Source organism: Rana temporaria, chromosome 3 (genome assembly GCF_905171775.1).
Source record: "Rana temporaria chromosome 3, aRanTem1.1, whole genome shotgun sequence".
NCBI classification, from domain to species: Eukaryota; Metazoa; Chordata; class Amphibia; order Anura; family Ranidae; genus Rana; species Rana temporaria.
The window spans coordinates 206885846-206898593 of record NC_053491.1 but is presented as its reverse complement, the minus strand read 5'-3'; the positions used below and the strand labels follow the sequence as shown (position 1 = coordinate 206898593).

General features: G+C 44.3%; 2 protein-coding genes across 4 annotated transcripts in view; one reads left to right on the top strand and one right to left on the bottom strand.

Moving 5' to 3' along the window:
• RASSF9 (Ras association domain family member 9) overlaps window positions 1-12748 on the bottom strand; it is a 36833-nt gene that overhangs the window by 14695 nt on the left and 9390 nt on the right. The window lies entirely within an intron of this gene.
• Window positions 6805-12435, top strand: LOC120932066. The gene is made up of 2 exons (XM_040344172.1): window positions 6805-7641; window positions 10979-12435. The coding sequence occupies exons 1-2, from the start codon at window positions 6849-6851 to the stop codon at window positions 11566-11568; spliced, it is 1383 nt and encodes a 460-aa protein (XP_040200106.1). The 5' UTR covers window positions 6805-6848; the 3' UTR covers window positions 11569-12435.

Genomic DNA, 12748 nt, shown 5'->3' with positions numbered 1-12748 from the left:
GTGATGATACCAAAAGTGATGTACTGCAACTGCCCACTGACCTCTGATCCGGTCCCGTCGTGCCAACCCAATGAAAGCTAGTGAGCATGCTAGCAAATCAAAGGAAGTGGGAGTGTGTGTGGGTGCACAGCTTGTGCCCTGCACACGCCCTAAACGAGGGCAAATCAGCTTCCCAGCCTGCAATCATTATCCACATTATCAGTTTTGCACTTTATATTTATGCATTAATTAAAATAGCACCACCCCCTACTTCCATACCTTATTCAATATATTATCTCACTTAGGTGAAATAAAATACGTAGAGGCAGCAGCTTTAATTAATTTGAAGGGTGTCAAAACCCTATTTACACAATCACTCATTAGCAATATTTGTTTTCATTGCGTGGATTCACTCACACCATTTCATCTCTTCAGTAGTAGCCAGTTCAAAAGATGAAAGTGTTGATTGTGTTGTTAGACAAGATATATTGAGTGGGGAAGATGTACGCACAGAGAAGGTGTCCTCAAAAATTGCATCAATATTGTCTTTCAAGTGAGTGAGTTAGTGGGTAGAGGGGGTGGGGGACAATACAGGGAGTTAAAGGTAGAGAAGGGCCGATGGGGACTGGATGACAAGCTATTTATTAGAGAGAAAAAGTAAGTTTGTTGAGCAGCATGGAGGCAGATATTGTATTTTAGGAGGGCAGATTTATATAGGTTGAAGTTCTGTAGGGTTTTAGTTTTGTGCCACAGTCGTTCAAGTGCGCGGCAATGTCTTTGAGATTTCTGGTGCTGTCGGTTTTCCAGGGTTGTAGCGGTCGGGGGCCTATTTCTGAGTGTAGCTAGAGAAGCAAGTGCATCCAGTGAGGATGAGAGTGAACTGTTGTAGACAGGGATGTCCAGGTCAGGACAGGACAAGCGGGAGAGGTGGTCAGTAGCAGAATAGAGAAGAGAAGGGTTAAAGTGATGGTTTCTGCAAGTAATCGTTTGTTGCTTGAAGGGATAGATGGTTAGAGACAAGGATAATGAGAAACTGATGAGGTTTTGATCAGAAAGAAAAGGGGTTGTTGATGAGGTTGCCAGGAGTGCAGAGATGGGAGCATACAAGGTCAAGGGTATTACCATTGGAGTGAGTGGGACTGTGTGTCCATTGTGTTAGGTCAAAAGATGTGGTTAAGTTGAGAAGTTGAGCTGTAGCTAGGCTGTCAACATTAACAGGGATGATGAAGTCACCAAGAATGATAGTGGCCTAGAGGAGAGAAAGAAGGGTAGTCAGGCACCAAAGTCATCAAAAAAGCACAATACTGGTCCAGGAGGCTGATAAATTGCTGCAATTCTCAGAGAAATGGGCGAAAACAGGCACATACTGTGTGCCTCAAAAGAAGAGAGGAGTAAAGAGGGAGGGGTAGGAAGGACTTGGAAGGTGCTTTGCAGGGATAAAAGGAATCCAAATCCACCTTATTTCTGTCCATTGAGTCGGGGGGAGTGAGTCCAGTGAAGGCCACCATATGAGAGGGCAGTAGGGGAAGCCAATTCATCCTATTGTTTAGTGAACTGTGGTTGACCTATTTCTCTATTTGTTCATTTAAGTACCTACTGCCATTTACCTCAACTTGTTACAGTAAACTCAGTTCATCTATTATTAACCAGTCTGATGTTTATTTTCTGATACTGAATTGCCCCTGGGTGCATTGTATGTATACTGGAGTTCCTATAAGGGTTTGCAGTAACTTTCGTTCAGCCAAATGTGTCAGAGGGGCCAAGGTTGTTCACAGATTCGAGGCAAAAGAACAGAAAACCCACTCTACCAAGTGGCTCCTGCAGGAGTACAGCTCAATTTTCTATGTTCTTTGTAGTAGTGTATTTTCCTTATATCCATGTCATAGAAAATCACAATGAAACCTTAGAACACATACAGTATACATTTAAATCTGACAACTACAGACATGTTTTGGGTGTGAGAAAAATAAATCACCTGAAATGTTTTATAAGCTACTAATGCCAAGGTTTGTCTTGTATTCAGCGCTAGGAAAACTTTTAAACTTTGAACTAATGAACGTGGTGGATATAGCAATCTGATAAAAATACCTTTTTCTACAGAGAAACCAGCAGTCAATCATTTGTATGTTATTGTATAAACGTATTGTCTCCCTTTTACATCTAAAAGTAAAGCAATGAAATGGCAAATAGGATTATGAACTATTTAAAGGATAATCAGGGTTATTGCAGTTTTATACTTACCTAGGTGAATGCAGCATTGGTCCGATGCTGAATCTGTCCCCATGGGATCTTCTCTATCCAATCTCTCACTCCCTCTCTTGCCCCCCTTCTCCCCCCATTTCTCCTCTTTCCCACTTCTCTCTACTTTCCTTTTCTTCCCCCCCGTTCGTATCTATGCGCCTGATTCTTAGAATCAGTTACGCATAGATATCTGTTAGATCTGTTAGATCCGACAGGCGTAAGTCTTTTCGTCCGTGGATGGTGTTGGACGTAGTTTACATCCACGTCAAAACCAATACGTCCTTGCGGAATATTAGGAGCAATGCACACTGGGAGATTTTCACGGATGGCGCATGCGCCGTTCGTGAAAAACGTCAATCACGTCGGGTCACAGAAGATTAAAATAAAACACGCCTCCATGTCCCACATTTGAATTAGGCGGGCTTACGCCGGCCGATTTATGCTACGCCGCCGCAACTTACGGAGCAAGTGCTTTGAGAATACAGCACTTGCCCGTCTAAGTTGCGGCGGCATAACGTAAAATGGATACGTTACGCTGCCGCAAAGATACGCGCTCCTACGAGAATCCGGCCCACAACGACCATTTGGGTCAGTAAGCACTTCAGTACATGTAAATTGCATTCCTTCCCGCACCTCTAGAATAGATTGAGTAAGTTGCATGGTATTCAAAGCTAAAGGACCTCAGTAATAGACAAGGGGGTGTATCAGGTCACGAATAAGTCTCTTGAATGCACACAATGTCCGCCTTTAGCCGTTTTACGTTAAAAAACACTGCCAAACGTTTCACAGGGTTACCTAGTCCTCGAACATTGCAGGACAGGATCCGAATTGTGTCAGCCATAAGAAAAAAAATCAGGTAGTGTGTAGTCACCAGACATGCCAGTAACACAGGAGTGTTCCATGGACTTGAAAAATGATGAGACAATCAGACCTGACAGCCCTGCACCCCACTCCCGCCACCTTCTCAAATGGCAGACTATCGTGGCAATGAGGGTAGTGGTACAGAGATCCAAACACAGTGCAAACACAGACCTGGAGGGCATTTGTAAAAATGTTGGTATAAAGAAGTATAAAATGCTAGTAAAAAATAAATAAATAAAGAGATAGCAAAAAAAAAACTCTATGTGATCCAATGTGGACCACCACAACAAAACTTGCCAATCCAACTGTCCTCTTAGGACTTCCATGGGGCGGGGGGGGGGGGGAGGGGAAGTTAGATGTTGTTGTAGCGAACTTCACCAACAGCTGAATATAACAAACGTGAAGTATAAAGGAAGATTGCCATATGTGATCCGCCTGATCATCTTGTGTTAAGAGGTGACCTCTATTTATTCATGGTAAGCGTGAAAAAGCACTCAAACCATATCAACGCACAGCAGGCCTCGGAGGTGTACGTGCCCAAAGTGATTTTTCCTCTCTGTTGAGCTATTGTTTTGCTGCAGATGTTTTTTCAAAGAAATGTGTCTCCCCGCCACCACTCTGTTTGGCTGGGAAGAGCATGACATATTGCAGATTGAAGGTTCTGAGTCAACCTTTTACATCCGTAAATGTCGCCCACTGTTTCTGTACTTCCGCAGAATAATCCTGGAATAAGGATATTTTAGTATCATCCATCACTAATGCATCATTCATGCCCTGAGCCTTAGCCAGAATCACATCTGTCTTTGTAATTTAACATTTTGAACAGGAAGGTGCAGGGTGGATGCCCTGGAGGCAGGGGGGCGCATGGGAATTCGGTGTGCCCTTTCCACTGAGAGCATAGGCATATATGAGTCCTTTCAAAACTCTGGGAGCAGCCAGGACTCAATAAAGACCACAGGGTTTTTCCCCCTCAACTCTCTTCGGTTTATCTATTACCCTCACATTATTATGCCTCTTTCTGTTAAAATCGACTATGCAGGCAACGTGTTGGGCAGTCATCAGCACATTTTGATTCACGTCCCGCAGTAATGGCTTCATATCGTCCTCTACGGTACTGACACGTCCCTCCAGTGCTGATGTCCTTTCCCTCAATTTTCTCTCAATTTTTGTATGTCATGTTGAATAAAAGACACCTCAGCCTTCACCCCTTTTATCTCTACCGTGATAGAGGTCGTACATTTAGTCACCACTACCATGACGACTTACTGGCAGAATTAACAGATAATATTATATTATGGGCAGACTGCTATATTAAAGTGGAGCTCCACTCAAAAGGGGAAGCTCCACTTGTTTGCTTCCTCCCCCCTTCGCTGCCATGTCCGGCACCTTTCGGGGGGAGTGGGTACCTGTCCCCACTTTCAGGAGACCTCGCTGCGGCTGTTGACGTTACATTTTTGGAGTGGGGGCTGGAGCTCCGCTTTAAAGTGATACTAAAGTCTTATTTAGAGTCTGGAGTTTTTAACAATATGTTAATGCATTAATGTCTTTTTATACCATTGGACACTTTTCCTTTTTATTAAATCAATTTACTGCGTAGGAAAATATTCGATCCATAGAAGAAAAGAAACTGAATAAATTTGCTTAAGGCAGGAACCAATTTTTCTAACTGCATCTAATGAAAACTATGAATAAATCATTTTTATTTTGTGTATTTTAACTTGGGAGAAAAGTGTGCGAAGGAATTGAAGCTTATTTACTTTCTAAATTTATTATTGTACTTCCTCATACTTTCATAATGCCTTTTCCTTTGTTGCTAGGATCACGAATCATGTTCAGCTCTGTATGAAAGGCATATCATTTTCTTACTAGCTATCACTTTGGTAGTGTTACATTTTAAACAGACATCACAAACCGCTGATGTCATTTTCCCTGACACCGCCATAAAGAAAATCAGGTATTCCTTTTTTTACCTTGAAATTGTTTCGTTATTTAAAGAACAAGAAGTTCACAGGCCAGATGTAACATTTGGAAAATAATCTGATTCTCCAGTGCTCTAATGTATATTGCTTGCCTTAGAAAATATAATCCCAGAGTTTTATTTTAAATACAATTTAAACAGGTCAAAGGGAAAAACCTGATCTATCTTCAAGAAGAACTCTGTTACAATGGAAAAGCAGAATATTGTTTAAAAGCAAGCAGGTGATGAAATCCATAAATAGAGCCAATTATGAGGCTTACCTTTGTTTCTTCCACTAAGAAAAAATTCAATATATAGTCCAAACTCTGATAACATGAACAAATTTGTCTGCTCTCACCCTTCCAGTAAATCACATTGATTGACAGCACAGCTATAAGGGACGCTTATATTGTATGATGAGAGCAAAGCTCATTTTTCTTGGTTGGAGTCTGCTAAGCTATGCTATGAAGAGGAACAGATGTGGTCCCAAAGAGGTCCTCATGTTTGAATTACCAAGCACAATATTTTGCGCAGAAGAGATGGAGTTATTAGCTTTGAAAATTTGTAAAAGACCCCCCAAATCATATATTTTCTAAATGCATAGGACCAGGAGAATAAAAGGGAGATGATAATGATTTTTAAGGCCCCACGCAAATGTTCACCAAAGAATTCCTTGTTTTCACTGAAAATAAAATAAGAGGTGCTGAACAACCAACTCACTGTGATTGGTGTTCACAGGACCCAGAAGATCTCAGCAATCACTGTGATTGTCAACTTTCACAGTAGTCTCACCGCTATTAGATATTAAAATATGTATATTGGTCCAAGCTGAACCAATGTAAGTATGCAATTAGTCTTATGCCTGGAGGTTAGCTTTCAAATATAAAAAACACACACACAGTACACCTCTGTAATACATGAACATTCCTGTGTTTTTTTCTTTGAAAGATGCTGCAAGTAGGGGAAATACTGTTAATCTGCCCAAAAAACACACGCCCTCTAATTTCCTCTTGTGTAAAATGAAAATTGCTTGGTGTTAGCCCTGACAAGTTGTTGTTAAACTAATCACCGCCCATGCTAATTGTTCTGTAGTGTAAGGTAATAACTAGGAGGACTCCATGAGATCACCAAAAGAGTTTTCTTTTCCACTTATTGAATGGATAACAAAAAGCGTTCAACGTTTTTTTTTTAAATGTTTTTTTTTTTTAAAACAGATAAAAAATGGAGTAAATAAGTTCATTGTTTTAGGGGTAACAAACACATGGTTCAAATCACAGCCAGTCAAGCAGGGACCAGCCAAAATTCGACCATCTTTGGGCAGACTGATTGTGCCCAAGGCAATCCATCGAGTGACTTGGGTACAACCAGCATGTTGTATTTGTACATGCGATTATTGCCAGCGACTATATATGGTAGCAATAATCACGGTAGGGTTGATTTACTTAAACTGAAGAGTGCAAAATCTGGTGCAGTTCTGCATAGAAACCAATCAACTTCCAGGTTTTATTGCCAAAGCTTAACTGAACAAGCTGAGGTTAGAAGCTGACTGGCTAACATGCGCAGCTGCACCAGATTATTCTTAGTAAATAAACCCAATGTTTTATTCCAGCAGGTACGGGTCTCCGTCTACATACAGTAATGACTGTGCCTTTATGTGTCAATCCCTTTTCTCTATACTTGTTTCTTACATACAGAAAGCCTTAGTACTAAGAAGTCTTTCTGAGTCACCAATCAGTGACCAAGTAGGCAATAAGAAAGGGGGCACATTAGGAGCCCACTTGAGTGGGATTGCGGCCATCACGGGGTTAATATGGTATCAGGTGCTGGTTTATGGGTTGTAGTTAGTCTATGTTTGCAGGTAATTCCTAGGTACTGTTCCTTTAATTCTGGGATCATCAGCCAGCCAATGGGATGCGACGGAAGCTTCTGGGAGCAGGAAAGGCTTTATAAGGACTGGCTGGGCTGGGAATCTCCCTCTTTTCCCTTGGCAGCAGCAGCTGAAGAACTTGGACTTCCTGGTTTAGCTGCCCCTCTCTCTAAAGGTATGGAGTCTCTCTTTAAGAAACTTTTAGAGAAGGCAGGCAGCGAAGGGGGGGAAGAATGGCTCAAGCGCTGTTTAACTATGGGGGACATTGTCCCTGAAGAACAGACAGCCGGAGTGGAGACAGGCGCTGGGTTTATGTTACCCACTGAGCAGCAGGGAGAGAGTGCGTCTGCAAGTGAGGAGCCCCCTGTCAGAGCGCGGAGGAGTCAGCCTCCTGAGCGTACAAGGGAATCCCTACCAACTGAAGAGGAGGAGCGGAGGCGCGGCATGGGCGAGGAGGAAGATGGCGGGGGCGTTCCAGCAAGTGTGCGCCGTTCAGGACGGCAGAAGAGGAACCTTTCACAGTCACCTGCGAGGGGAAAAGCCAGGGGAGGCAGAGCAGCGCAGCCCAGTGCAAGCGTGGGGAGGGGGCGCCCGCTCCCCCCACGTCCACCCATTCAGCAACAGGTCCCTCTGAGGGGACAGGAGCAGCAAGTCTTACCTGTCAGGCTGGAGCCTGCAGCGTCTATGCAGAGAGGAGAACCCGGTCCAGCCGTCAATGCACAGCCTCAAGCAGTGGGTGAGTGTGCTCAGTTACAGGCTCTGAATGTTATTGTAGATTCACTGTCCTCTTTGGTTAGAACACCGACCCCTGCTGGTACTGTGGCTGCAAGTCCTGTTTCACATTTAATGTTTAACCCCATACTTACCTCACATTCCTCCACTGCTCCAATACATCAACCCCCCAATGTGTCTATGGCCCAGGGGAGTATGGCGGGGGAGGGTAATCCCCCTGGGAGGGTCAGCGTGCCAGAGGCATGCATGAAAGAGGTAATGCCCTGCGAAATGTCTCCCCTGGGGTTTCACCTGAGCATGTCAGTGAAGGATAAAATTTGGAAAGGGGAATTTATGGACATCTTATCCCTGTTACCCTCCCAGAAAGACTTTATGGCTAAAACGGAAAAGAATGAGAAACATGATGACGACAGACGCAGACCCATACCTAGGTCATTCAATAACTGGTTGCAAGCATTTTGCATTTTTGCAGGTGTTATGACAGAAAAATACCCGGAACGCAGTAGTGGTCTGTTCCAGCATGTGGATCATATATTGGAGGCTTACAAGAGCTTTGGTGGACTCGGATGGTTTTATTATGACGAGTCATTTAGGCAAAAATTGGCGGTCCACCCCTCGCTGCGTTGGGGTATGAAAGACGTGGGCCTGTGGCTAAATCTGTTGGCCCCTCAGAGGTCTGCCATGACAAAGCCAGCTGCGGTTCCCACTTCAGGCGCAGCTTTTAGGAAAGGGAGCTGTTTCGCGTTCAATGACAGCCAGTGCCGCTGGAATGCGGCTTGTAAATATAGACACGAGTGTTCATATTGCGCAGGGGCTCACCCTGCGGCCAAGTGTTTAAAGAAGTCGGCAAATGCTGTCAGTCAGAGTGCTAGGGATATTTTTCCAAAAAGCCTGCACGCCAGTGAGGCTGGAAAATATGCGCCCATGGCTGGAAATATATCCAGACCAGGTGACGGCGCAGTTCCTCAGTAGAGGTTTTGAGTTTGGTTTCCCCCTCCCTTCATTCTCAGGGGCCGGATGCACAGTAGTGGGCAATTTAAAATCGGCCAGTCAGTTTCCACAAATTGTGAGGGAAAAGGTTGAGAAAGAAATTGCAGAGGGTCGCATTGCAGGTCCTTTTGAGCACCCCCCCTTTGACGATTTCCGCATATCACCTCTAGGGGTGGTGCCCAAGAGGGAGCAGAATACGTATAGGATTATACACCATTTGTCCTTCCCTAAAGGCGATTCGCTTAACGACGAGATTGATGTGGAACTTTGCTCGGTTACGTATGCGATTTTTGAGGAGGCGATCGTTAAAATACGGCAGTGTGGTCCAGGTGCGTTACTGGCGAAAGCCGATATTAAATCGGCTTTTAGACTGTTGCCCATAGCCCCGGAGGCATTTAATTCTTTAGGTTTTTATTTTGACGGGGCCTATTTCTTTGATAGGTGTTTGCCCATGGGGTGTTCCGTATCATGCTCGTATTTTGAGGCGTTCTCGTCTTTTCTGCATTGGGTAGTTGGTTTTCGTTCAGGTAGTGGCAATATTGTCCACTACCTGGATGATTTTATGTTTATAGGACCACAGGATTCGGGGAGTTGTCAGGAGCTATTGCAGGCTTTTCAGGATATGGCGGCGCAGTTTGGCGTCCCGCTGGCGGAGGAGAAGACGTGTACACCGGTGACATCTTTGGAGTTCTTGGGCATATGTATAGACACGTGTAAGATGGAGTTTCGTTTGCCGGAGGCAAAATTGGTGAAATTAAATTCTTTGCTAGCCTCCTTTCTGGCAAGAAAGAAAGTGCGACTCAAGGAGATGCAGTCGCTGCTAGGCGTCCTGGCTTTTGCTGGCAGGATCATGCCCGTTGGACGGATTTTTTCGCGTCGTTTGTACCTAGCGATTGCTGGCTTAAAGTCCCCGTTTGCCCACGTCAGGCTGATAACGTCGATTAAGGCAGATTTGATGGTCTGGGCACGTTTCCTGGAAACGTATAACGGCAGATCGTTTTTTCAGGAAGAATTTGTTGCGGCGCCAGATTTTAGGTTATTCACGGATGCGGCAGGGTCCAAGGGTTTTGCCGCGATATGGAGACCACACTGGTGCTGTGCAGCATGGCCAGAGTCTTGGGTGGTTCAGGAGGTCACAAGAAACATTGTCCTGTTAGAGTTGTTCCCGATTTTGGTGGCATTGACGCTGTGGGGAGCTCAGTTTGCAAACAAAAGGATTCTGGTGGAAACAGACAATAAAGGGGTCCTCTTTGCCATCAATTGCCTTTCGTCAAAGTCGTTGTTGGTGGTCAAGATTTTAAGACAGGTTGTTTTTCTTTGCTTACACTTTAATGTTTGGCTAAAAGCCAAGCACACACCGGGAGTGCAAAATAATCTTGCCGATGCGTTATCTCGGTTTCAGATGGACCGTTTTCGTCAGCTGCTTCCGGAGGCGGATGTGGAAGGGAATCTGGACATAGTTTCAAGAGCAATACAGGGCTCGGTGGCACCAAAGACGTGGTTGTGCTATGCTGCTTCTTGGAAGAGCTGGCTGTCCTTTGCAGAAGATTTAGGAGTTAGTGACGGCCGCCCGTCCGAGGGGTCATTATTAGCGTTTGTGGCTTCCCTTATGGAGCAAAGTTTGTCTTTCAGCCATATATCAAAAACCTTAGCAGGAATTTCCTTTTTTTGCCGACTGCGGGGTTTTGCGCCGTGCACAGCTTTCTTCTCAGTGAAACAGGCCTTGAAAGGGTATAAAAGGGTTAATTTTGTCCCGGATGACAGAAGGCCGATTTCACTCGACCTTTTGGGAAAGTTGTGCGAGATAGCGTCGTCCGTTTGTTTTTCGGTTTTCGAGTCCATACTTTTTAGAACGGCGTTCGTGCTTGCTTTTCATGGGGCTCTACGCATATCAGAGCTAATCCCTAAATCTAAACTGGGTGGGTCGGGTATTTTAGTCGACCACGTAACGGTAGATACCTCGGGAATTCAGTTATGGATAAGTCGTTCTAAGACCGACGCGTTGGGTAAAGGTGCGAGGATTCGGTTGGCAGCTCAGGGCGTTAAATCTGTCTGCCCCGTAGATGCGGTGAATCGTTTTTTGGTCGTCAGGCCCCCAGTTCCAGGGTTATTTTTGGTTCACCAGAATGGAGGGCCGCTTACCAAATATCAATTTGATGCGGTATTACGCAAATGCCTGCTAAAGTTGGTTTTGCAAAATATGAGGATATCCTCCCACTCATTTAGAATTGGCGCTGCATCAGAAGCGGCCCGGAGAGGAGTATGTGAGTCAGACATTAAAGACATGGGGAGGTGGAAATCAAATTGTTTTAAAGTTTACGTTCGTCCTAACCTGTTTATTTAAATTTCAGGTCAGCCCCGCACAATTTGGATTCTGGGACATTCCTACATTCACTGGGCGCATAAGAGAGCGGCCTTGCGTAGGTATTCAACGAATTTATCGCTTTGTCCGGAATCATTCCAGGTTTTTTGGAAAGGTGTGCGGGGACTTCAGTGGCACCAACTTTACTTTCACTTAAGTGGGCTTAGTCAGCGTTGGCCTAAGCCGGATGTATTATTAGTTCATGCAGGTGGGAACGATTTGGGCAAAGTAAGGACTTTGGATTTGCTATTTTTGATCCAAAGGGATCTGCAGCGGTTTTCACTAGCCTCTCCAGGCACTATTTTAATTTTCTCAGAAATCATTCCACGCTTCTCTTGGCTCTCCTCTCCGCAGAGGAGGGCCATGGAGAAGATGAGGAAGCGGATAAATCGGGCCATGTACAAGTTCATGCCACAAATTGGTGGTTTGTCTTACAGGCACGTTGATTTAGAGGGGGGCTTTACCGGGTTATACAGGCAGGATGGCGTCCACCTCTCGGACGTGGGTATCGATATTTTTAATTTGGGATTGCAGTATGGAATTGAGCAGGCCGCGGAGGTGGGGTGGGGCCGGGCATGATGCTCATACCCGGCTTGTGGGACGTGATATGTCAATTAATGATTTAAATACTGCTCGAGTTACAAAAACTGAGCAGTTGCACATATTTTGGTTTTGCTTGATTAATGGCAAATTTTTGATATTTGAAGTTATGAATTAAAATGATTTTGTTGAATTTAAAATGCTTTGTGTTTAAACCAATAAAGTTACCGCGGCCTTTATTCGCCAATGGTGGGTCAGTGTGTTTATTTGCTATGGTGCCTGGAGTAAGGTTGTTGGGTAAAGAGTATGGCCTACAGTCCCATAAGAAAGGGGGCACATTAGGAGCCCACTTGAGTGGGATTGCGGCCATCACGGGGTTAATATGGTATCAGGTGCTGGTTTATGGGTTGTAGTTAGTCTATGTTTGCAGGTAATTCCTAGGTACTGTTCCTTTAATTCTGGGATCATCAGCCAGCCAATGGGATGCGACGGAAGCTTCTGGGAGCAGGAAAGGCTTTATAAGGACTGGCTGGGCTGGGAATCTCCCTCTTTTCCCTTGGCAGCAGCAGCTGAAGAACTCCCTCCCTCCTCCCCTGTCGCGGTAAATTTTATGTGGTAGGCGTCACCTTGGGAGTCCAAGGGGGACGTGATATGTCAATTAATGATTTAAATACTGCTCGAGTTACAAAAACTGAGCAGTTGCACATATTTTGGTTTTGCTTGATTAATGGCAAATTTTTGATATTTGAAGTTATGAATTAAAATGATTTTGTTGAATTTAAAATGCTTTGTGTTTAAACCAATAAAGTTACCGCGGCCTTTATTCGCCAATGGTGGGTCAGTGTGTTTATTTGCTATGGTGCCTGGAGTAAGGTTGTTGGGTAAAGAGTATGGCCTACAGTCCCACACTTCTAGCAGCATTTCTAGCTACACCATTCAACATAAAGACACATTTCTTATGCCAACATCCATTAATTGTATAAAGGGATTGAATGAGTTACAAATTCCATGAAAGCATGGTGGACTTTACCGCCACAACATGAGGCAGTAATTTAGCAAAAATATAAATCTTTATTACAAAAAGTAAAAAATTACATTAACGAACACCCTACTAACAAACAAGGTCAACAAATACCCAAATGGAGCTTAGGATTGAATTATATCAATTGTATGTACATTGATTGTGTAGAGGTATCAATAAGTGAAATCCATAAGCTCC